Below are 22,292 nucleotides of genomic sequence, written 5' to 3'. Positions count from 1 at the left end.
AGGATTCTTCATCTCATGTTTTCTGTGTTTATTGCTTATCACTTACTATAATTTTATTTCTTTTTTTTTCTTTCCTTTTATATTCGCACAGTTAATTGTGGTTTTTTTTGTACGTTGGTTGTTGTCCATCCTGTTGGGTGGGAGTTTTTATTGATTTTCTTGTGTTTCTTTTATTTCCTGTGAATGCCCGCAAGAAAATGAATCTCAGGGTCGTGTATGGTGACATATATGTACTTTGAACTTTAAAATGTTTTGTTTTGCAGCAGCAATACAGTGCAATACATAAAAAAGGGAAGTTAGAATACAAAATATAAAATAATAAGTAAGTAGTGCAAAAAGAGATCAAAAATTGAGGTGGTGTTCATGGTGCATTCAGAAACCTAATGGCAGGGGGAATGAAGCTGTTCCTAAAACATTAAGCGTGTCAGGGGATAAGAAAAAGGCATGTCCTGGATGGTGAGGGTCTTTAATTTGTTGCCACGGGCAGCAGTGGAGGCCAAGTCATTGGGTGTATTTAAGGCAGAGACTGATAGGTATCTGAGTAGCCAGGGCATCAAAGGTTATGGTGAGAAGGCGGGGGAGTGGGACTAAATGGGAGAATGGATCAGCTCATGATAAAATGGTGGAGCAGACTCAATGGGCCGAATGGCCGACTTCTGCTCCTTTGTCTTATGGTCTTATGGTCTTAATAATGGATGCTGCATTCTTGAGGCATTGCCTATTGAGGATGTCCTTGGTGGTGCGGAGGCTAGTGCCCATGATGGACCTGGCTAATTTTACACCCTCTACAGCCTTTTCCGATCCTGTGCACCTCCATACCAACCCCATGATATGCCTGTACAATTTGCTAGAGACTTTGGTGACAGTAAATTTCAAACTCCTAATGACGTATAATCACTTGGGCCTAGGATGGATCTCCAAAGATGTTGACACTCTGGAACTTGAAGCTTAGGAGCAGGAATTTACTATTGTCACGTATACCAAGACACTCTGAAAAGCCATTGTTTGCATGCCTTCCAGGCAAATATGGTGTGCATAAGCACATGAGGGTAGTAAAAAAGAATGTAGAAAAGTGTTGCAGCTGCAGAAAAAGTTCAGTGCAGGTAAACAAATAAAATGCAACACAGACCTTTAATTAATCAGTGAGCAATTGTAAGACTGAAACTGTAGTTCTGGCAAAAATTTAATTACTGGAACTAAGCAATAATCTCTTTCAGTAAATGTAATATTAGCAGCATGCTGGTCCTATCCTATATATTTTAAACCAATAACTGGTGAGTTGTTCTGTCTCATGAGCTTTCTTGTAAACTTATGTGTTCTCATATTTTCTTAATGAAGTTACCTAATTGTGTGTCCTCTGAACTTTGTAGTAAATATTAAAAAAGCCAAATCAGTCAGATCAGTACTATGATCCATAGATTAAGTAATCATACAAGGGCTATGCATTAAAAGGTGGGGTTGTGTTTTAGAACATAGACAGTGATGGATAAAAAAAATCATTGTTTATGAATAATTTAATGAGCTGGATAAATCATTGATTAAAGCTTGTTTGGATTACATTCACAGATATCAATGAATGTGCCGATCCAGTCAACTGTATCAATGGCCTTTGCGTGAACACCCCCGGCGGCTACTTATGTAACTGCCCCACAGATTTCGAGCTGAACCCCACAGGGGTCGGTTGTGTGGGTAAGTAGCCCTTTAGCTTTTGGGTTTTTTAGCATTCAAAGGTTCTATGAAAACAAAGGCACAAATTATAGAATCTGGCAAGGACCGAAGGAAATCAGCAGCTCTGCGTGTTCAGGAGGGTCCTTAGGGATACCCAACCACTATATTTATATCACAGGGTTTCCTTAGGAATAGAATGTTAATATCCTGCAAAGCGGTAGTCCCTCAATTGAATCACACCTGATTTTTCAGACTATGCACCTTATGAACTTTCTCCACATATTATTCCTGCTTGATGAGGGGGGATTATTAAATCTTATAACTTGTTTCAAAAATAAAAAGGTACCAGATACAATTCAGAACTCACCCCCTACCTTCTGGGGTGCACAATACTTCATCTTCACCAAGTGCAATATTGAACCATGAAGTCAGCCCTACTCATTTTAGTGCTGTTCCTCTGACCATCTCTGTCCAGTTATAATCTTCTGAGGGAAAACAACCAAATAACCCTTTGTGAATAAGTATCCTACTATTCACTCATCCCTCCTTCACTATGGTTCATTTCTGACCTCCTCACGTCCATTGGTAATTGTCCCATCTGCGAGAGCAAAGCTTTGCCTTAGTGACAACCAGCCTTATCGTTCTACACTTTATGTAAGAGCTGCTTTTGTTTCACACGCGTCAGATTCTTCCCCCCAGCCAAGGTTTGAGATCACACAGTGGTGTTTGAGGATTTCTATTCCCCAGTGCTCCTCTTAAAAGAGTGTGTTTCAAATAAGCAAAAATCCTTCACTGCATTGAAATGGTAGTGTGGGAACAGGTGGCTCGATTTCTTCTGTGAGGTTGATAACCCTGGAGAAGGAAACAGTTTACATTTCAGCTCAAAGACCTCTCATCAGAAGCAAGCAGTTAGAAGGCTAAAATGTGAAGGGTTCCTTCATTTATTATTTAGAGTAGTGAGAACCACACTGACAACAGTGTGAAACACTGCAGATGTTGCCTTGCAAGAAATATTGGGTGAATCTCGTTCTTTTTGGGTATGTCTGCATTCTGAGTAATATTCTGTGATTCATGCATTTCTTCTGTATATGTAATGGCCACAGGCCATATTTACTGCTTGTGCTTTTCTTTATTCCAGACACTCGAGTTGGTAACTGCTTCCTGGAGACATTGGCAAGGGGAGACGGTGGCATTTCATGCAGTGCAGAGATTGGTGTTGGCGTCACTCGGGCCTCATGTTGCTGCTCCTTGGGAAGAGCTTGGGGAAACCCCTGCGAATTCTGCCCTCCTGTCAACTCAAGTAAGTGCAGCCCATACCTTTCAGATACTTCATCCTAGTGAGTCCAGCTCAGAGGTGTTAGATAGTTGATATCAAGGTGCAGGAAATGACTCCTTCTAGATGTGGGGATAAAAGGATCCTTGTCTGGTTGGCTGCCAGTGACTAATGGTGTTCCGCAGGGATCAGTGTTGTGACCGCTTCTTTTTAGGCTGTATATCAATGATTTAGATGATGGAGTAGATGGCTTTGTTGCCAAGTCTGCAGATGATACGAAGACTGATGGAGGGGCAGGTAGTGTTGAGGAAACAGGTAGGCTGCTCCCATGTTTTATGGTCTTGTGTTTCATGGAAGAACAGTGGGATGTAATGACTGCCACATGCTGCACAAACTAACTACCTTTGTGTTTTCCAGTCAGCCATGGTTATTGCAGAAAATTTAGAGTTAAATCAAGCAGCAACAACCTCCCATCTGGTCAGATAATGTTTGACTCTTGCTGAGTTAGTGATTACTGTAAGGTGGAGCAAAACCACCCTCAATATCCCAGAGACTTAGCTGAATATATACTCTGCAATACTTCACCAGCCAGTAACCAACATGCTGCTTCATCTGGTGAGCAGCAATCATCCTCTTGAACCTCAATTCTTTTAGTGTGAGTTACTGACACAAACAGTACAAAGCATTGGTGTAATGACTGAACCCATTTTATAGCTATCAAATGACAACTGTGATCACTATTTCAAAGCTGAGTGAGGATCAAAGGAACAATGCAATTGAATTATCAAAGATTAACAGGGGAATGAACATGAAAGCTGAAAGAAATATACTGTAGAAGGTTAGAGATGTGATAAACATACAAATTGCAAACTGAGGATTGGAGATGAGGGAGAATCTGCCACCTAATAGTTTTCCAGTAAAATGGTGGGGCACTCAGATGCAACAGCCACTCCGGGTCCAACTAAAGGTGTATTTGTTCTTTCTGTACATCCGTTTTACGATCGCAAGTAACAGCTGGATACTCAGAATATCAAATACTGCAGGATTATCCCATCAGCGAGTTGCTCCATAGTGATGGAGCTGGTCTTTTTTGCGTACCGTTGTTGTGTTGTCACCTAGTTGTATGCCGCTGTACCGAGAAGAGATGCAGTCCAGCAACTGGTGCAAGTGATTGTCTTGAACATTTTTATCAGGATCGCATGACCCTGTTGGACATTGGGGGAATGTAAAATACTGCAAGTCCAGTTCACTGGTTCATTGGCAAGACCGAAGGTAGGGGAGCTATGTTGTGGTGAGGCCTAGGCCAAGGCCATGGGGTCACCTGTTGCAGCCAACCAGGAGGGGAGACGCCAAGCCAGTGTGGGGGAGCCTCTGTGGGGCGCACTGGAATCTCCAGTGGCTGGGGGCTAACCCCACTGGTGTTCGCACAGTGGAAGAACAAGCTGGACCGGGATAACTTCCAATAAATCTACAGTGTTGCCACTCAGGGGCTTGGGCTACATTTTTTTTTCTTTGTGACTGTATGTTTTCCAGAATCCATAACCATAAGTGCTATTTGTGCTACATGCTATGTGCTGTTTGTAACGTGTTTTGCAGGAATGCTTTTTGGTTTGGCTATATTCATGTGTGATTGAAACGCTGTTTTGTTTGGCTATGTTCATGCTTGGCTGAATGATAATTAATCATGAATTTGAACTTATTAATGAACATATTTATTTTGGACAAATATTTATCACAAATATTCTATTGCAGCTGAATACAAGACACTCTGTCCAGGAGGAGAAGGTTTCAGACCAAACCCCATCACTGTCATCCTAGAGGGTAAGTCAGCCATTTTAATTGCAATTCCATTATTAACAAACTGGCATGATGTAGACTGTAGTATGATTGCTGGATTTTCTCTACAGATATTGATGAGTGTCAGGAACTACCAGGCCTGTGCCAAGGTGGAAATTGTGTCAACACATTTGGAAGTTTCCAGTGTGAGTGCCCAGCTGGCTACTACCTGAATGAGGATACCCGTATTTGTGAAGGTGAGAATGGACTGCTACTTAACAATTCGTGAATCAGGAAGAAGGCTGCATTATTATAAAAATCTGCTCTCTTTTTTTGTAATATAGTTCTAACTGCCTAGAAGTTTAATTCATTAGTAACAGCAATTCTAACTCCTGTGACTGATTGGTCTGTTTTGTTTTCAGTTTGTATGTAATATTAAATACACTATTTGACTAAAGACTAAAGTTTATGCACCTTAATTCGTTAGAAATAGGAGCAACAATTGACCCATTAAGCTTACTCTGCCGTTCATTAAGATTGTGGCTGAACTGGCTGTGAACCCAGCTTCATCAACCTGCCTTTTCCCCAAAACTTTAATTCCAGTCCCATTTCCTACTTCTTTTGAGTCCTATTCCTGGCACCTTCCTGTCCCCTACCTTTCTAGACTGACTCTCTCTTCCCATTCCCATCCACTTTATTTTCAATTATCTCTATCTTAATTTCTTTTTCAGTATAATCTGAAACTCTGGAGTTCTCTTTTTCATAGTACAATAGAAATTATAACAGGAATAGACCATTTGGTCTGTCCTATTGCTCTATATAAGTCACCTAATCAACCTAAAGTTTAACTTTGTTTCCCTGTTCACAGATACTGCCCAAGTTACTGAATATTCCCAGATGTTCTTATTCATTAGCCTGTCAAATTAAAGCCAGGTTTATTTCTCCTTTTTGAATGTATAGCTAATTTTTAAAAATAATTGTGGTAAAGAAATTATGCTCTGTATAAAGATTTGTTTAATATCTCTTAATATTTTTGCTTACCTTAATTGTATTCATGACCAGTGGAAATAGTCTGTCACTCATGGTCTTGACAGAGCTTTCTAATGCTCTTAACCTTCTCAATACTGATGAAAATTAATCCAATAACACAAGTGCACTCTTCCCATTGTTTTTATTATGGACATTGAATCAGTCTACATGTAGAAGTTAACCTTAGGTATTTATATTTATTGTGTTCTTTATGCTCAGTGTGTTTTTTTTAATGCTGCATTGGATCTGGAGTGACAATCATTTCATTCTCCTTTACACTTGTGTATGGACGATTGACAATAAGCAATCCTGAATCTTGAATATCTACTATATCCTAACAAACGCTCCAACATTCAAAACACCTTGATTTTGTATTCTGAGGGCTACAGTTATCATGCCTTTAGCTGTTTATTATGTTTTATAGTTATTAATTTTTGGAAACTGAGCATCACTGACAAGGCCATCCTATTTGCCCCTCCCCATCATCTTGTGTATCTGCAGATCAAGGACCCTATCCTCCAGATCTCCATTTAAAATTTTGAAACATTTCAAACATATCTTCTTTTGATACTAAAATTTTCTGAAGTATATGTCTTTGCTGTTTCATGAGTAAGTTGTCAGTTTACCTTGTCCTCTACAATCTTTTTCAATAAAAATATTTGCAATATTCAGCCATCTTTTATATTTTACAATAAGCATACCTCAATGATCCCTAGAACTTCAACCTCTAATACCTAGTCATTTTATATAAGCCGTAGCAATCTACTTGTTCAACAAAACTTTCTGCTCCTCTATCAACTCATATCCAACTGGGCCACTATCATTCTGTTATGTCGCATCCTATCAAATGCTCTTTAAAAATCCATATATCCCTCATCCTCCTCAACCCTCTAATCCTCTCTTTGACCCTTTGTCAACAGAACTTAATTAATTGTAACTGGGTTATTTTTATTTAGATATCGATGAGTGCACCACCCACATTGGGATCTGTGGGCCTGGAACATGCTACAATACCTTGGGCAACTATACCTGTGTCTGCCCTCCAGAGTACATGCAGGTCAATGGAGGAAATAACTGTATGGGTAAGACTATATTTTCAGAAAAATTTGCAAAAACAGGCATTGATCAAAACCAGAGTCAGTTTTATTTGCAGGACTAATGGTCTATTAAGAATTTAATTTGAAATAGCAATGTAGTTAAGAATATCATCCTAAAATTTTATAGTGAAATTAATACCTCCATAATTCATGAGAGATGTAATATTTTCAGAAACCTCTAAAATGTAACAGATCAATGAAAGCAGCTATAGACTGTAAACATAAGCTGACCATCTCTCTTTACCCTAGAGAAATCAGTCTACAATTTACAATTAGCACCTAGTGAAAATCAATAGAAAAAGGACAGCCTGTAATTTTCCACAGGTAACACATACCTGTACTGGACAAGGCCTTGTGTTTGATGAACACTTTTACTTGCTGGGTAAAGATAATTTGTGAGTAACGAATACTTTACTGCATAGCCTCCACTTGTGTATAGCTGAAATTCCCATCTAGCTGCCACCTAGATGTTGTCATTATTGTTCTAACTTATTTATAGCGTGTAGTGTTCACTTATATGTAGTACTCACTCCTGTACAGTTCAATTTTATGTAGAGAGTACTTTCATGATAGTTTTCACTCATCCATACTTTTCAATGCATCACAGCATGCCATTGTAGAAATCTGGTGATAGCATTCACTCATATATCTTCCACTGCTCTATAGAGGCCGTGATAACATAGTATTCGCATACATAATCCTTCAAACTGGTATGATGCGATTCATATTTGTTGGGTTGCTCTAAATATTTGCTCACACATTTAAACCCTTCACTAAAATCCAGATATTAACAGAAAGCATAGTAGCTGAGCAGTTAGAGCTGCAAACTCAGAACTCCATTGCCCCAGGTTTAATCCTGATCTCCAGTGCTGTCTATGTGGAGTTCCCATGCAGTTCCCATGACCGTGGAGTTCCTTGCAGGTTCTCTGATTTTTTTCTACATTCTTAACACATGCCAGTAAGCTGATTAACCTCTGTAAATTATCTATAGTGTAGGTAAGCAAAAAATGAATACTCAGCTGTTGATGGACATTTGAAAGATATGAGCAATTAGTAGGATTTCTCTATGGTAGTCTGTCATTCACCTAGAGTATCACGTCAAAACAGTATTAACGTTTTTTTTTAGTTTGCATCCCCTTATAGCACAGTGAGTTTTTGCCAAAAGTACATTCTAAGTCAGAACTTTATTTCTTTTTAACCAGTTGTAGGCCGATTTGAAAGGGCTAGACAGGGTAGATGTGGAAAGGATGTGGGAAGGATTTTTCCCATGGTGAGGGTAGTCTAGGTCAAGAGGGCACACCTTCGAGATAGAGAGGTGTCCATTTAACACAGAGATGCAGAAAAATTTCTTTAGCCAGAGGGTGGTGAATTTGTGGAATTTATTACCACAGGCAGCTATGGAGGCCAGGTTGTTGGGTGTATTTAAGGCAGAGATGGATAGGTTCTTGATTGGACATGGCATCAGAGGTTACAGGGAGAAGACCAGGGAATGGGGTTGAGGAGTGGAAAAAAGTATCAGCCATGATTGAATAGCAGAGCAGACTCGATGCTCCTATGTCTTATGGTCTTATGATTTTAGCCAATATATCAAGTAGAAATTCACCTGTTGCTAACTTTGAGGTATTGGTGAGGGGTTCTCACTCACAACAAGGAAACACATTATAACCTTGACACAAAAAGTCAGAAGCCTTAATCCCCGTCCTTTGTACCCAAGCAAGGATGGCTAAGCCAGAATTTTCTGCTAACAATATTGTTATGATATGGTACAAGGGTACATAAGAAATTGGAGAGGGTCCACACTATCCCTGGAGTGTCCTCCGCCATTCAATAAGATCATAGCTGGACTTCTGCTCCATACATTTTTTCTGCACCGTTTAGCCAGAACTTTTGATTCCTTTCATATCCAAAAATACATCAGTCCCTTTTCAACACAATCTATAACAACCTTCACAAGTGGAGAGCTGCAAAGAATCAACACTCTCCTTATTTCTCTCCTAAATGCCCACTCTTATTCTGAAACTGTGACTCCTAGCTCTAGACTCCTTAACGGGAAAAATATCCTCCTGGTGTTTACCATGCCAGGACATCTAAAGGATTTTGTGTGTTTCAACGAGGTCACCTCCCGTTCTTCTCTAGTCAAGAATAGATTCCTGCCATACGAAGTCTCCAGTTTCACTGTAGACCCACCATCCCAAGGACCGATCTGTACTCCCTTTACAGCAAGTATAACTTTTTTGAGTACATTGACTAAAATTGTACATAATACTCCAGTAAGGGTAGGAGATTTAACATATAAAATTTCCTTCCCCCACTTAATGGAACAAAACTTGAGCACCGACCTACACTTTGCTACACCATGGTGCATCAGATACAGCTGCTACCCCCAACCTGCCCCACCCACCCCCCCCCCACAGTTCCACTGACCCTGGTTCAATCCTAACCTGTACATCTATGTGAGTCTGCACATTCTCCCTGTCAGTTTCCTCTTATTGCTCTACTTTCTCCCCCCACACCAAAGTCCATGAGGCTTGATTGGCTAATTAGCCACTGTAGGTTGCTTCTGGAGTGTATAGTGAGAGGTAGCGTCTGAAAGGTGTTGATGGGAGTGTATGGGGGGAATAAAATAAGATTTGCATAAGATTAGTGTAAATTGGTTTTTGATAGTTACATTTGTTGGACTTGAAAGGCCTGCTTCTCTATCGCAGTGAAACCATGACAACAAATAGTGCAAGATCTGCTCCCACCACAATGTGGCCTCAGAAAGTGAACGGACAACTGAGGGAAACAATACGATTAAAGCACAAACAGCGCCAAATGTTTTTCAGGCACATCACTGGTATATCAGTAGACAAAGTTTGGCAACAAGCCAAAGATCTGGGGTCTGTTTTACAGATTCTAAAGGAGAGAACAGTGCTGGAGGGGCAAGGAGGTTTAGGCCTTCCATAAGTTTTATGGGAAAATCAATATAGCCACCTGCTTAGTCCTGGTACCCAAGTAACAAAGCTGGGTATGCTATGTATCATGGTTTATTTCTAAGGTGGGTTTGGCTCTCAGCTACAGATTGAGAACTGGGTGTCATTTTCCCTGGGCTGGTATAACTACATTTCTGTTCTGAATTGTACCAGATATGAGGAAGAGTGTCTGCTACCGCAACTTCAATGACACATGTGAGAACGAGCTGTCATTCAACATGACCAAGAAGATGTGCTGCTGCTCCTACAATGTGGGCAAAGGCTGGAACAAGCCATGTGAACCCTGTCCGACCCCAGCCACATGTGAGTCGGGGGTCAGATATGGGTCATGGGGAGGGCAAAAGAAGGACATGTATTACATACTTCTCAAAAACAAGTTTCAATAGGGGTTTGGATAATGCTGAGCATACTTCTGGGCAGTGGTGTGAATTCAGGTGATCAGTGCTAAGGACAGTGAGGATAACGGTGTTCGTACTCATGGTCAGTGGCTTGGATGATGGTGATGGACATATGTGAAATGTGATGGTCAGCGTGTGGGTGGTAACGAACGATGTATAGGTGGTGATAGTGTTCTGCCAGTATTATGACTGTTCGCAGATTGCATCAACAACGCATTAGTGACTGTGAGTGTTAACACGTCTGAGGTGAAATAATTGATTGATTTTCTCTTGCAGCTCAATACCAGCTCCTCTGTGGGAATCAGGCTCCAGGTTTCATCATTGACATTCACACCGGCAAGCCAGTTGGTGAGTGCTGGCAACTCTCTGCAATGGCTGCAGCTGGCTGGTCATGAAAATTTCAGAGTAAAGCTGTTCCTAAATTGGCACCACATCTTGAAGCTTGAAGGAACTGTGCTAAAAGTTTAAAGAGAATTTATCTATTGGCTGGTCAGTGCAGTTCAATCTAAGCAGTTTAAAGCACGACCAATCCATTTATTCTTTCTTGTAATTCTGGCACGTAAGGAGACATTTCAACCCTGCCTTGTTATACCGCATAGTTTTCAGAGCAGGGAGAGTGCCTGTAGGAGAATGCAGACATCAGTTTAGGGACCTGTACCAATGTCTGTGGCAGAAAGACAGTGTTAGTTAGATATTTATGAAGCCGTTCTGCCCTGGATTTATTTTCTAGAGCTGGTTGGGAGTCTTTTAGTCTTCAGTGTGTAGGTTAATTCACCGTACTGATAAAATTACCTTTGAAAGTAACTTTAAATTATCCTTCAGATACAGAAACAGGTATATTATCATTGACATATGTTGTGGAATTTGTTGTTTTGTGGCAGTAGGACAGTGCAAGACACAAAAATTACTGTAAGTCACAAAATAAATAAATGGAGCAAAATAGAAATAACAAAGTAACATTCATGGATTCATGGACCATTCAGAAATTTAATGGTGTAAAGGAAGAAGCTGTTCCTAAAACATTGAAAGCTCCATCCAACCAACTCAAGTAAAGTCAACAAAAACTTTCTGAATATTGGGCATGACATCTTAGATCAGAGATAGACCTGAGCAAAGATAAACTTCAGAATTCCTGTTGTTTGCAAAGATAAACTTCAATCACCTTGCCACGTTCTCCTTAAAACATGAAGGATCTCAGCAAACCTCTTAAATTATTTACTGTTAAGACCATGTTTAAGCATAAAATTGGACAGGTAAATGATCATGGAAAACTGTTCTTTCTTAAATAAATAGTTTTAATTTTGATTGAATTTCAGGAACTTTAATAGCAATGCAGGTCGCACTGAACCACATACAATCTGCTGGCTTTTTGTACCACGAGGTGTATAAAATCATTAGGTGCAGAGATAGGGTGAATGCACTCAAACGTTTCCCCAGAATTGGGGAAATCAAGAATTAGAGGGCTTACGTTTAAAGTGAATTTAATAGGAACTTGAGAGGCAACTTTTATTTTACAGAAGGTGGTAAATATGTGGAATGAGAACAAAAACGTCTAGAAGACTTTTGGACAGGAAATATTCCAAAGGATATGGGCCAAACAAAGAATTTGTATCCATGCTGTATGACTCTATGTGGGTTTGGGGTAACGTTATTGCAGATGAACTGAACAATGCTGGAAATGAACTTCAACAGTAATCCCTGTGTCTATTCCATGTGCAGATATTGATGAGTGTCGGGAAATACCAGGCATTTGTGCAAATGGTGTCTGTATTAACCAGATTGGAAACTTCCGCTGTGAGTGCCCAATGGGATTTAGCTACAACAATGTGTTCCTGATCTGTGAAGGTAACCAGTCACCTTACTTCAGCTTTTGTCTGTGGTATGATGTTTTCATGATGAACAATAAAAATCCTCTCTTTGCCTGTTGTTTTGGGGTAGATATCGATGAGTGCACCAACGGGGATAACCTATGCCAGAGGAATGCAGACTGCATCAACATCCCAGGCAGTTACCGCTGCGAGTGCTCCCCGGGCTTTAAGTTGTCACTTAGTGGAGCCTGTGTGGGTGAGTAGAGTCGGGATGCGTTGTTCATTTAGTCTGAAGCTGTGTGTTATAAGAGCAAGTGAAGAAGAACATTGCATCACCTTTGAAACAGCAAGCAGCTGATTGCAAGCCACAATGTAATCATGAGCATGGACTACCATTCAAAACATTTTATCATACTTATCCAGTGCAAATTCTGCAGACGATTTACTTTGTAATTGGTGCAAGATTTTGGTTAACTGTGCTCTACCTGGGGCTGCCTCTATGTTTGGATATATTCACACAGCAAGGACACTTCTCATCCCTCTGACTTTTTCCATCACTCAGCAAGACCTTACCAGTCCTCGGCTGTTCACCTCAATTACCTTTAGACTCCTGCCAGCAAAAATTCATCAATCTACCTATGTAATTGATCACCAGCTATTCTGAGCTTGGAAATTCCATGTTTCCAAAGTGTTTGTGTGAAGAAGTGCCTTCCAATATCACTCCTGGGCTGTCTAGTACTAATCTGAAGATTTTACTTACATATTCTGGATTACTACAACTGTTGAGGAACTACTCCAACAAATCCATTAATTATTTTTAAACACCTCAGTTACATTGTCCTCTAACCTTCTCTGTTTAAAGAAAACTAATCTAATAATTTAACCCTGTGGCTTTCTATTTCCATATTAAATCATGTGTGTTCTATCCAGATATTTTATCTAATTAATTCTGTATTTGTGCTACTGATAATGATTCCACCCCTCTTTTGATTGAATCATCTTCAAACTAAATCACTTTGTAATGAATTTCTGAACGCAAGTTAGTGCCTCGAATAATAAACCGAATTAAATGTCACATTGAAATTTGGTGGGATCTCTTCAGGATGATTCCTCTCCCAGTCTGAAACCCCTATTTCATAACCCTAAACTTGTTTCTTATACAGAATGTCACCAAATTTCGAGCTTAACAAGTAGATTTTTCAGCAGACAAAAACACATCGAAATAGGTTGCACACTTATTCATATATTATTTAGTTTTAAATATATCTCCATGGTTACTGCTGACAATAGGGCATCAGTGTTTACAGATTGGAGATGTTGGTAACTGAGAAACTAAATCAGACCAAACTTAAATTTCTGTTAATCGATCATATAAATAGCCATGTATGCTATTTATATGCTATAAGAGATGATGAAATGCAATCAAAATTCTGAAACATTCCTCATGGAATCTTACTGAGACAGAACAAGACTTTGGAGGATTTATGGTTATAAATTTGACCTCTGATATATTGGTGAGACACAGACAAAAACAGAAATGTTAATTTTTATGTTGTACTTTGAAAAGATTTCATATTAGTACATCACCCACGGTTCATGCTCTACAGGATATCTTATGTGGTGTGTCAGTGGTCAGAATTCCCTGCCTATTTAGTAGGTGGTATATGTAGGACCACATCCACTGGGTGCTCTATGCAGAACCCCTGTCACATGGGGATTAAGCACCCTCCTGTGCAATGGGTAACACATGCAGAGCCCTCTGTTCTATGAGAGTAGTGTATGTAGGACCTTCCTCCCTTGGGGACTGTGTGCAGGAGCCCCTTTCCTACGGGTGGTGTGAACATAAGCCCGTCTCATGGTAGGGGCGGTGCAGGACTCCCAATGGTCTACAGAAAAGTCATAGCCCCTATAGAAGGTACAAATGTGATTCAGTATCCCATGGATAGGACTGCAAGTTTCATTGCCATGATCTTTTACCAACAGATCGTAATGAATGCCAGGAGATCCCAAATGTCTGCAGCCATGGAGAATGCATCGATACTGAAGGAAGTTATCGGTGTCTTTGCCACAATGGTTTCAAAGCAACAGCTGACCAGACAATGTGCATGGGTAAGGAATCTCCCAACACTCCACCACTCTCTAATGGAACCATATGGATACATTGACCGAGTGCAAAATACCAAGTAACTTACTTTGTACATTCTAAGTATCGTAAAGATCGAGGCTGACTCTGTTAATTGTATGTATTGTGAGTATGTTGCAAATATTGACAAGCCTGATCTAATTATGTGTTGTGTTGTGTCATAGATATCGATGAGTGTGATCGGCAGCCCTGTGGAAATGGAACCTGCAAGAACACAGTTGGATCCTACAACTGCCTCTGTTTCCCTGGATTTGACCTCACTCACAACAATGACTGTATGGGTAAGGAAAACACCATCAAGACAATGCCTGAACATATTAAATATGCCTTGTACTGTGAATTTGCTATTTAGTTTAAAATTAATATAAAAACATAAATAACCATACGTTGAAATTAGCTGTGGGCTGTAAATTCAACAATCGAGGAACAATAAAGCAAAACTTCACACAGCAAATCTTCTCGGTTCAGATCAGGAATCCCGCACTCTATAATTACTGCCAGACTCTTTAGTATAATTAGTGCCATTTCAATCAAACCTCTGCACTCTCCACTATAATTAATGGATCCAGAATTTCCTGTGTTTTTCATACCCTCTCACTCCCTAGACATGAGAGTACGTTTATGGAGGATGCTAAATTTGGTGGTTATAAATATATGATATTTACAAATAAATCCTATAAGGAGTTCCAGATAAACCTGCTTCAAGAGCGGTTGATGTGAATAGCCATGATACACAAGGAGTTAATAAGTGAAAGCAAGAAGAAAGGAATAGAGGGTTATTCAGACAAAGAGAGTATGTATGGAGCATAAACACTGGCACAGATTTCACGGCTTCTAGTCTATATATTCAGTGCAGTGACTCAGTCTTATAAGTGCTAATCTTGTACATCAACCTCTTGAATGGCAGATTAGTGAATTCCTTCTGAACAGTTAAATATACATCCAGCCATTCCTGCTTAATCACCTGCAGGTTATATTTGAACTTGATATTCCTTACATAAAATGTGAGGTTGAATGCAATCACTTTGAGGAAGCACTTGAAGCAGATGCAAGTTATAAATATCTGCCTGCCTCTGTTTGCTATGCAACTCGCTCACGTTGTGACACCCGGTGACACTCTGAAAGGCCTAGTCCCACCTACAGGATCTCAGGTTGCCAGCAAGAGTGAGAGCCAGGAAGAAGGGCTTCAGTACCAAAAAGTGTGTGAAATATAGTCATTTTCAAATGTCATTTTAATCATATTCTCCGTTCAGTTCTTTTAATAACAGTGCATTTCCTCTGTTTAGATATCGATGAGTGCTCAACTCTGATTGGCCAGGTCTGCAGAAACGGACAATGCATAAACAGCATTGGATCGTTCCAGTGCTTGTGTCAGGATGGCTATGACCTGCCACCCGATGGGAAGAATTGCGTTGGTGAGTGAGTAAGGTTTAATTTACCCTTACCCTTAGTCAAGGTTTATATTTGGCAGATATGCATGTGGCACTCAACTGACAATGCAAAGTGGGGTGACAGTGTGGGCTGTGAGGGAGATGCGGGAAGGGCCCAAAGGAAGGGTAGGCACAATTTACTGTGAGCTGCTGCAGCCATTCAATAGCTGGGTCACTCAGAGCAGCTCGGGGGCAAGTCTAATGTGGCCAATGGTGACCACAGCCTGAGGTCTCAGTTCAGGGGCAGTTGCCCCTGATCATTCCTGCTTCAGGCTGGATTTCCTTGTCCGGGTGCCATGTAAACTAACACTTGGTCGCTCGTTACTTTTGATCATTTGTATATTTTAATATTTGCCCCTCTAAAAATATGTTTAACTGACGAGTGATGGTGAAACTAATCAGCTTAAAGTATTCAATGTAATAAGGTGCTGGTTAAACAGTATAGCGGAAGCAACAAGGGTGTAGAAAGGAATTCAGATATGATGGCTTCAGAAAGCACTGTAAATGGATGCACCTTGTACACTTACGCCCTTCTGTGTGTTCCAACTCTCAGTCCCTGCCGCTGCTGCCCTCTGACACTGCTCTTACTCCCCTGGGAGGCTACCAACTGAATATATATTTCAATAAAAATTGGGGTACCTACGGGATAAATTTTAACAAAGATTGTCAGTAATAGAAGAATGAAACCTGATAACTCCTGTTTCGAAACACAGTAGATGAAGGCTCTGACTGTAATGTGATTAATTTTGGTGGTGTCATTTGTGGGCTGTTAAGCCGGAGAAACATTGTAGGTGGCAGACACATTAAATTTAATGAAAGGTGTGGGGGAAAAGATGGATTAAGCTTGATTAATGGTGTAGTTATGGGTGAAGTGGTCTTTGAAGGCTGAGTGGCCTTTTTGTGAGTTTATCTAATATTCCAATGCAATTGCACAGTTTATATTCAGCCTTGGTAATTTAGAACTGGGCTGTATCAAGTTCTTGTTTAATGGCCCTGATTCTTGGTCCTGCTAAGGCATTGCAACATCAGTTATAAATGTATAAAATATTATTCAAAATAAAATAGCGAAGATGGGAAATTAATGGAAACATGTTATTTGTACGGCAAAGGAAGTCCAATATTATCATAGGCAATGAAGCAATTTAATTATTTTGCATTGATTTTATGTGACAAAAGTCAGAAATGCTGCACATTTAGTTTCTTTAACTCTTGTCTTATCTCACTTAGATATCAATGAATGCATCAGTTACCCCGGCACCTGTGCTCCTGGGACCTGCCAGAATTTAGATGGTTCCTTCCGGTGTATCTGCCCACCTGGATATGAAGTGCAGAATGACCACTGCATCGGTAAATGGAATGAAATTGAAGTCCATTGGCATGCAGTTATAGCACTGTCCAGCTCATTGTAAACTGGACAAATATGGAAAACTAAGTTTAAAAAGCAGCAGATCCTAAAGCCATTCTCCTCTTGTTACTTCCTTTGAGAGCTGGTGATGCAGTTCATTCAGAAATATTAAGCTAGCTTCTTATTGAAGAAGACAAAGCTATTCAATGCAAACTTTTCACATTCATCCCCAGTGGGTTGTAGTGGAAGATATCTGACAAACAGATGGTGATATTTAAATTAGCCAGCCACCTTCATGAATAAAGATTAAAATAGATTATTTTACTTTAAAGATTTTTCAGTTCCTATGTACTATTTCTCACCTGAATTTTGACAGCCCAGTTGACTGGGTGCTGACTTTCACTGAACCACATTCACTGAGAGCCATCCTTTCTCTGATGTAGGGTCCACTGTGAAATGGGGTTCATGGGCTGATCCCTCGGTGAAAAACTCACCCTCTCTGCAAAATGGATTTTCATGGGGCCTCTCTGGAATAGTGCTGATTTATGGCAGAGTTACTAAAGGAACTGTTTACAAGAAGTGACATTAATTGATTAGCTTCACTGTTGTCCTGTGATCCGAACATTGCATGTTTTGTGTGTCCATGAGGACACACTGAGTTAATTGTTAGGCTGCTTCATTATATCAGGTCCTCTGATGCAGTTCTCACTCAGAATATAAGCTATGAAAAGCTCTAAGGTGTGTCGATGGACCCTTTCTGACCTCTGACTACTCATTCACAGATATTAACGAGTGTGAGGAGGACCCCAACATCTGCCTGTTTGGTTTTTGCACCAATACACCTGGAAGCTTCCAGTGCAACTGTGCAAATGGATTTGTCCTCTCCGAGAATGGAAGGAGGTGCTTTGGTAAGTGTGCAGGAGACCTGAAGCTCCATACTTCATTGTACCTCTTCAGACAGAATGCAGCTCAGATGGAGAGAGCACTCATGAGCTCCGTGTTTCCTCGTATTGTGTATGCATTAGAACATAGGTTATTCCATCAGATTATTTTTGAATGCTGTCAGGGAACATATGCCTTATTTGCAAGAGTACCTCTGATGTAGCAGTCTACTCAGTGTAAAAGTAAAACCTAAGATGACACAGCCGAGCTGAACCTAACCTGCATCTGAGAACGTATAGTGTTTTCTTTACCTGACCCAAAGCTGAATTTTTCACCAGACCCCTCCTGAACCTAATAGATGTGGATGGGCGCCAACAGTCTGGGGTTAGGAAGTCAGGCTTTACTCTGATGCTCCTTCTCCCTCAGTCCTCTCCATGAATACTCCTTTCTCCCAAATAATCTTCCTCCATACTCTCTCTCCAACCTGATCCTCACTGTCCGCACTCTTCTCTGATCCTAATCTTCCCCCTATCTCCCTTAATCACCTCCCTCCACTCTCCTGTCTTCCCCAGTCCTCTCTCCACTATCCTCCCCCTCCATTCTCCTGTCTTTCCCTATCTTCTTTCTCCAAACTCCTTTCTCCACCATCCTCTCCAGTCAATCTCCTGTCTCTTCCTCTTTCACCATTAATTATCCTCTTATCCTCTTTCTCTTCAATGTGATCCCTCCTCCTTACCTTCCCTCCACACAATCAGCTCTTACCTCTTTATTTCCAGCATCTGCAGATTTTCTTGTGCTTACCTCTTTATACTGTATTTCTTTGACCCACTCCATGTATAAAATTTTCTCCCATTCTTCTGTACCTGATCACATTCCACAATTTCCAGTGTCCAAGATGCTGGTAGGCTGTGGATGAAATGCCTTTGTTTCAGGTTCACATACAAGGCCTATCCCACTGCACAGATTGCTTGACCTCACGGGGAACTGAAACAGTGACACAAAATGTACCTTCTCAGACGTTGCAGTTTTTTTTAGATCTATTTATTTCCTTTATCCTTCTCCACTGAACCAATTCGATGGAAACATAAAGAAACTCTATGCTATGAAGTTATTTTCCTCAGTTGTAGATGGCTGGAAGTGTTAAAAGCTATAGTTAATTTTAATAACCATTTGCAGAGATTCTTTGAGCTATATTCCTTTTCCCCTGTGATGTGAAAATGCATCTAGTTTCATCAGCATTACCTTTGCTAAGGAGCTGAATGAAGGTAAAAATCAGTCCGGTTCCCAACAATGTATTACATTCAGTGGAACGTGTGAGCAGATACACCTTGTTGAACTTTGAACTTATTGATACTTTCTAGATACCAGGCAGAGCTTCTGCTTCACCAGGTTTGATAACGGCAAGTGTTCGGTGCCCAAGGCATTCAACACGACCAAAGCCCGCTGCTGCTGCAGTAAGATGCCAGGAGAGGGCTGGGGTGACCCATGTGAACTTTGTCCTCAGGAAGAAGAAGGTGGGTCACCATTGTTCCGTTCATTACATTGTTAGTGACATTTGAGGTTTGGTAAATAAAGGCAAAGCAAGCCTTAATTTTATTGAAAGAATATATATTGAATCTCAATGTATATAATTCTTAATATATAGAAAGAATTATATTGAATCTCAAATCTTATTTCCTGGCATAATTTACATATTACTATTTAACTATTTATGGTTTTATTACTATTTAATTATTTATGGTGCAACTGTAACGAAAACCAATTTCACCCGGGATCAATAAAGTATGACTATGTCTAAAACCAAAACCCAAACTAGGAATTTCCTCAAAGATGCTCTGGCCTTGCAGGCTCACCACAGAAATCCAGTTCAGTGAGTGTAACTAGGAAGTTCTGCGACCCACAATCTAAACATCAGGAAGGCATGCCAGTCTGTATCCTTTGAACAGAAGTGCCACAGGATAACAATTAAAACAAAAGAAAGGAGAAAAGACAGGGGAAGAAAACACAGTCTATATAATTTTCAGTTCATTGTTGACAGAGAGATTCAAGAATTTTTGATTAATTAATTGGAGGAGAGAGGCCTATTTGCATTAATGTGCAGGAATCAGTCTTCAGTAGAGACACATCAAGAGGATAATGGAGATTCAATATTCCACAGAGTGACCTGCTTGTTCTTCCATTCACATTTAGTGATTGTAGAACTTGCTAACCAGACAACTGTACTTTGTGGGTCCAGTACATTTTGATATGCCTTATGACTCATTTTGAACAGATTAATGTTGTTACTGTTAATGTAAGGATAGGCTGCTGTCTGCTGCTTTTAATAATTTTTCTTTTCTATTCCAGTTGCTTTTCAGGAGCTGTGCCCATACGGTCATGGTGCCATCCCAGGCATCGGGGATACCCGCGAAGGTTGGGCTATGTTCAGTAACTTAGTGCAAAATTATAGAACAGTAAAAAGACTCAAAGTGGATTTGTTAAAACAAAGACATCTTCTGCTTTAATGTAAATTCTACAAAAACTGTCTCATACAGATTAGATTGCATCAATAATTGAAATTGAATCTTATTTTTCTTTCTGCTATTTTTAGTATATTAAAAAAAATTGAGTTAGTCTTTGATTTTTTCCAAGTTCAATACATGGAAATTGGTAATTGATTGGAGTCTGTCATGTTTGGATTTCAGTGTCACCAGTGCATGTCGCTGGTCTCAGAGAACAGTAAACCCAAAAATTGAATCATCTCTGCAGCTTAAGATGTTATCTGTCCTGATCTTGATCCCTGTGGCATCAGCTTCCGAGTATCTCCCTTATCCAGCGGCAGTGAAATTGGCAAGCAAAGTTCAAAGTAACGGGCTAAGGAGCCAGTCATATTAAAGAATGTTCACAGACAGCAAACTAGGAAGTTAAAAGCACTAACACTCCTCCAGGGTAAAAAAGGACAAAAGCATGAGATTGTAGAAGAAGAAATACTTTAAATAAACTTGTAGCAAATGAATTAAAATGTATAGAATTTTGAAATAATTAAAGATTGACCCTTCATACATTTAAAATTTTCAGAGTCAGAGTGGTTAAACAGTAATCCTTTAAAAAATCGTATACTTTAAGTAGCAAATTGTAGGGTTTCAGGATTTTCATAGTTAAAATTGTTTGTAAACTCTGTGGCTGAACTTTCTATAAATTGATTTTTTAATACCCTTTGGAGGAGCAGGTAATCACAGGCTGCATCTTCAACATTTCAGTGTTAATTGCTTTCCGGGTGTCACTGCCAATTTCCTCCAACTCTCTCCTCACAGACTAAAGGCTTTTTTTGTAAACCAAAACAAGAACTCTTAGATAATCTACTTCAGGGCATTTTGGCCCAGAATAAGGAAACACATGAGATAGGGGTTGGAAAATTAGACTAACTGGATAAGTGGTCATCTCCTGCCCTTCACATTATTGTAATAACCTTTCACAGTGCTTGTCAGATTTTTCTTGAGATTGTAAACCTCTTCCGTTGATACCACCACAGCCCCACATGGTTCCAGTTGTCCTAGTTCTCCCATCTGTATTTGCAAGGAGAGATTAATTGCAGTGATCTAGTTTACATTGATCCTTAGAATTGTTAATTCCCAAAGCCGGAATGTATTTCTTTAGGCACTCTGAAATGAATGCAGTATCTCACAGACTATTTTATCATGGGTTCTGCCTAATCATTTTCATCATCTCTTTAAGACGTGAATGAGTGTGTAGAGAATCCTGGTATCTGCGTGAATGGACATTGTATAAACACCGATGGTTCCTTCCGATGTGAGTGTCCCCTAGGATATAACCTGGATTTCACAGGAGTAAACTGTGTTGGTAAGTTACTTGATTTGAAGTGCTTTATTTGAATAAAAGTTGGATAAGGACATGGTACAGTACAACACTGGTCAGATTGTTTGGCCCACACTGTGCTGACCTTGATACCAAGTTATACTAATTATCTTCCTTCTGTGTATCATCCATATCCCTCCCTTCCATTCATATCCATACATCTATCTAAAAGCCTCTTAAACTCCACCAATCTGTATGCTTCCACTCCCACTCCTGGTAGCATATTCCAGACACCTACCACTCTCTGCATTAAACTTCCCATCACCTTTAAACTTCCCCCCACCCCTCAAACCATAAAAGCATGTCCTCTGGTGTTTGACATTTCTACCCTGGGGAAAAGATTCTGACTGTGTACCCTACCTATGCCTCTCATAATTTTAAAGAATCCTCTATCCGGCCTCCTCTCTACCTCCAACTCAGGTTTGTCAATCTTTATAGCTCATACCTTCTAATCCAGGCAGCTTCCCGGCAAACCTTTCCTGCACCCTCTCCACTGTCATCACACCTTCCCTATAAAGGGGCAACCAGCACTGCACACAATATCCAAGTGCGGTACAATTAAAGATTTTATATCTGCAGTTATATTTTATAACTTTCTAACTCTTCTACTCAACAC

The 22,292-nt window shown here is 40.0% G+C and overlaps 1 protein-coding gene across 3 annotated transcripts in view; it reads left to right on the top strand.

Moving 5' to 3' along the window:
- The window catches only part of fbn2b (fibrillin 2b), a 287,896-nt gene that overhangs the window by 241,732 nt on the left and 23,872 nt on the right, over positions 1 to 22,292 (top strand). For all 3 annotated transcript variants that reach the window (XM_063032677.1, XM_063032678.1, XM_063032679.1), the window contains 17 exons: positions 1,567 to 1,689; positions 2,807 to 2,968; positions 4,694 to 4,762; positions 4,849 to 4,974; positions 6,703 to 6,828; positions 9,969 to 10,118; positions 10,490 to 10,561; positions 11,933 to 12,058; positions 12,152 to 12,277; positions 14,005 to 14,130; positions 14,329 to 14,445; positions 15,451 to 15,579; positions 16,822 to 16,941; positions 17,722 to 17,847; positions 19,183 to 19,335; positions 20,168 to 20,233; positions 21,536 to 21,661. In XM_063032677.1, the coding sequence (XP_062888747.1) occupies positions 1,567 to 1,689; positions 2,807 to 2,968; positions 4,694 to 4,762; positions 4,849 to 4,974; positions 6,703 to 6,828; positions 9,969 to 10,118; positions 10,490 to 10,561; positions 11,933 to 12,058; positions 12,152 to 12,277; positions 14,005 to 14,130; positions 14,329 to 14,445; positions 15,451 to 15,579; positions 16,822 to 16,941; positions 17,722 to 17,847; positions 19,183 to 19,335; positions 20,168 to 20,233; positions 21,536 to 21,661 (2,043 nt within the window). The remainder of the gene's footprint in view (positions 1 to 1,566; positions 1,690 to 2,806; positions 2,969 to 4,693; positions 4,763 to 4,848; positions 4,975 to 6,702; positions 6,829 to 9,968; positions 10,119 to 10,489; positions 10,562 to 11,932; positions 12,059 to 12,151; positions 12,278 to 14,004; positions 14,131 to 14,328; positions 14,446 to 15,450; positions 15,580 to 16,821; positions 16,942 to 17,721; positions 17,848 to 19,182; positions 19,336 to 20,167; positions 20,234 to 21,535; positions 21,662 to 22,292) is intronic.

This window comes from Mobula hypostoma, chromosome 24 (genome assembly GCF_963921235.1).
Source record: "Mobula hypostoma chromosome 24, sMobHyp1.1, whole genome shotgun sequence".
Classification (NCBI taxonomy): domain Eukaryota; kingdom Metazoa; phylum Chordata; class Chondrichthyes; order Myliobatiformes; family Myliobatidae; genus Mobula; species Mobula hypostoma.
This window is presented reverse-complemented; position numbering and strand designations above follow the sequence as displayed.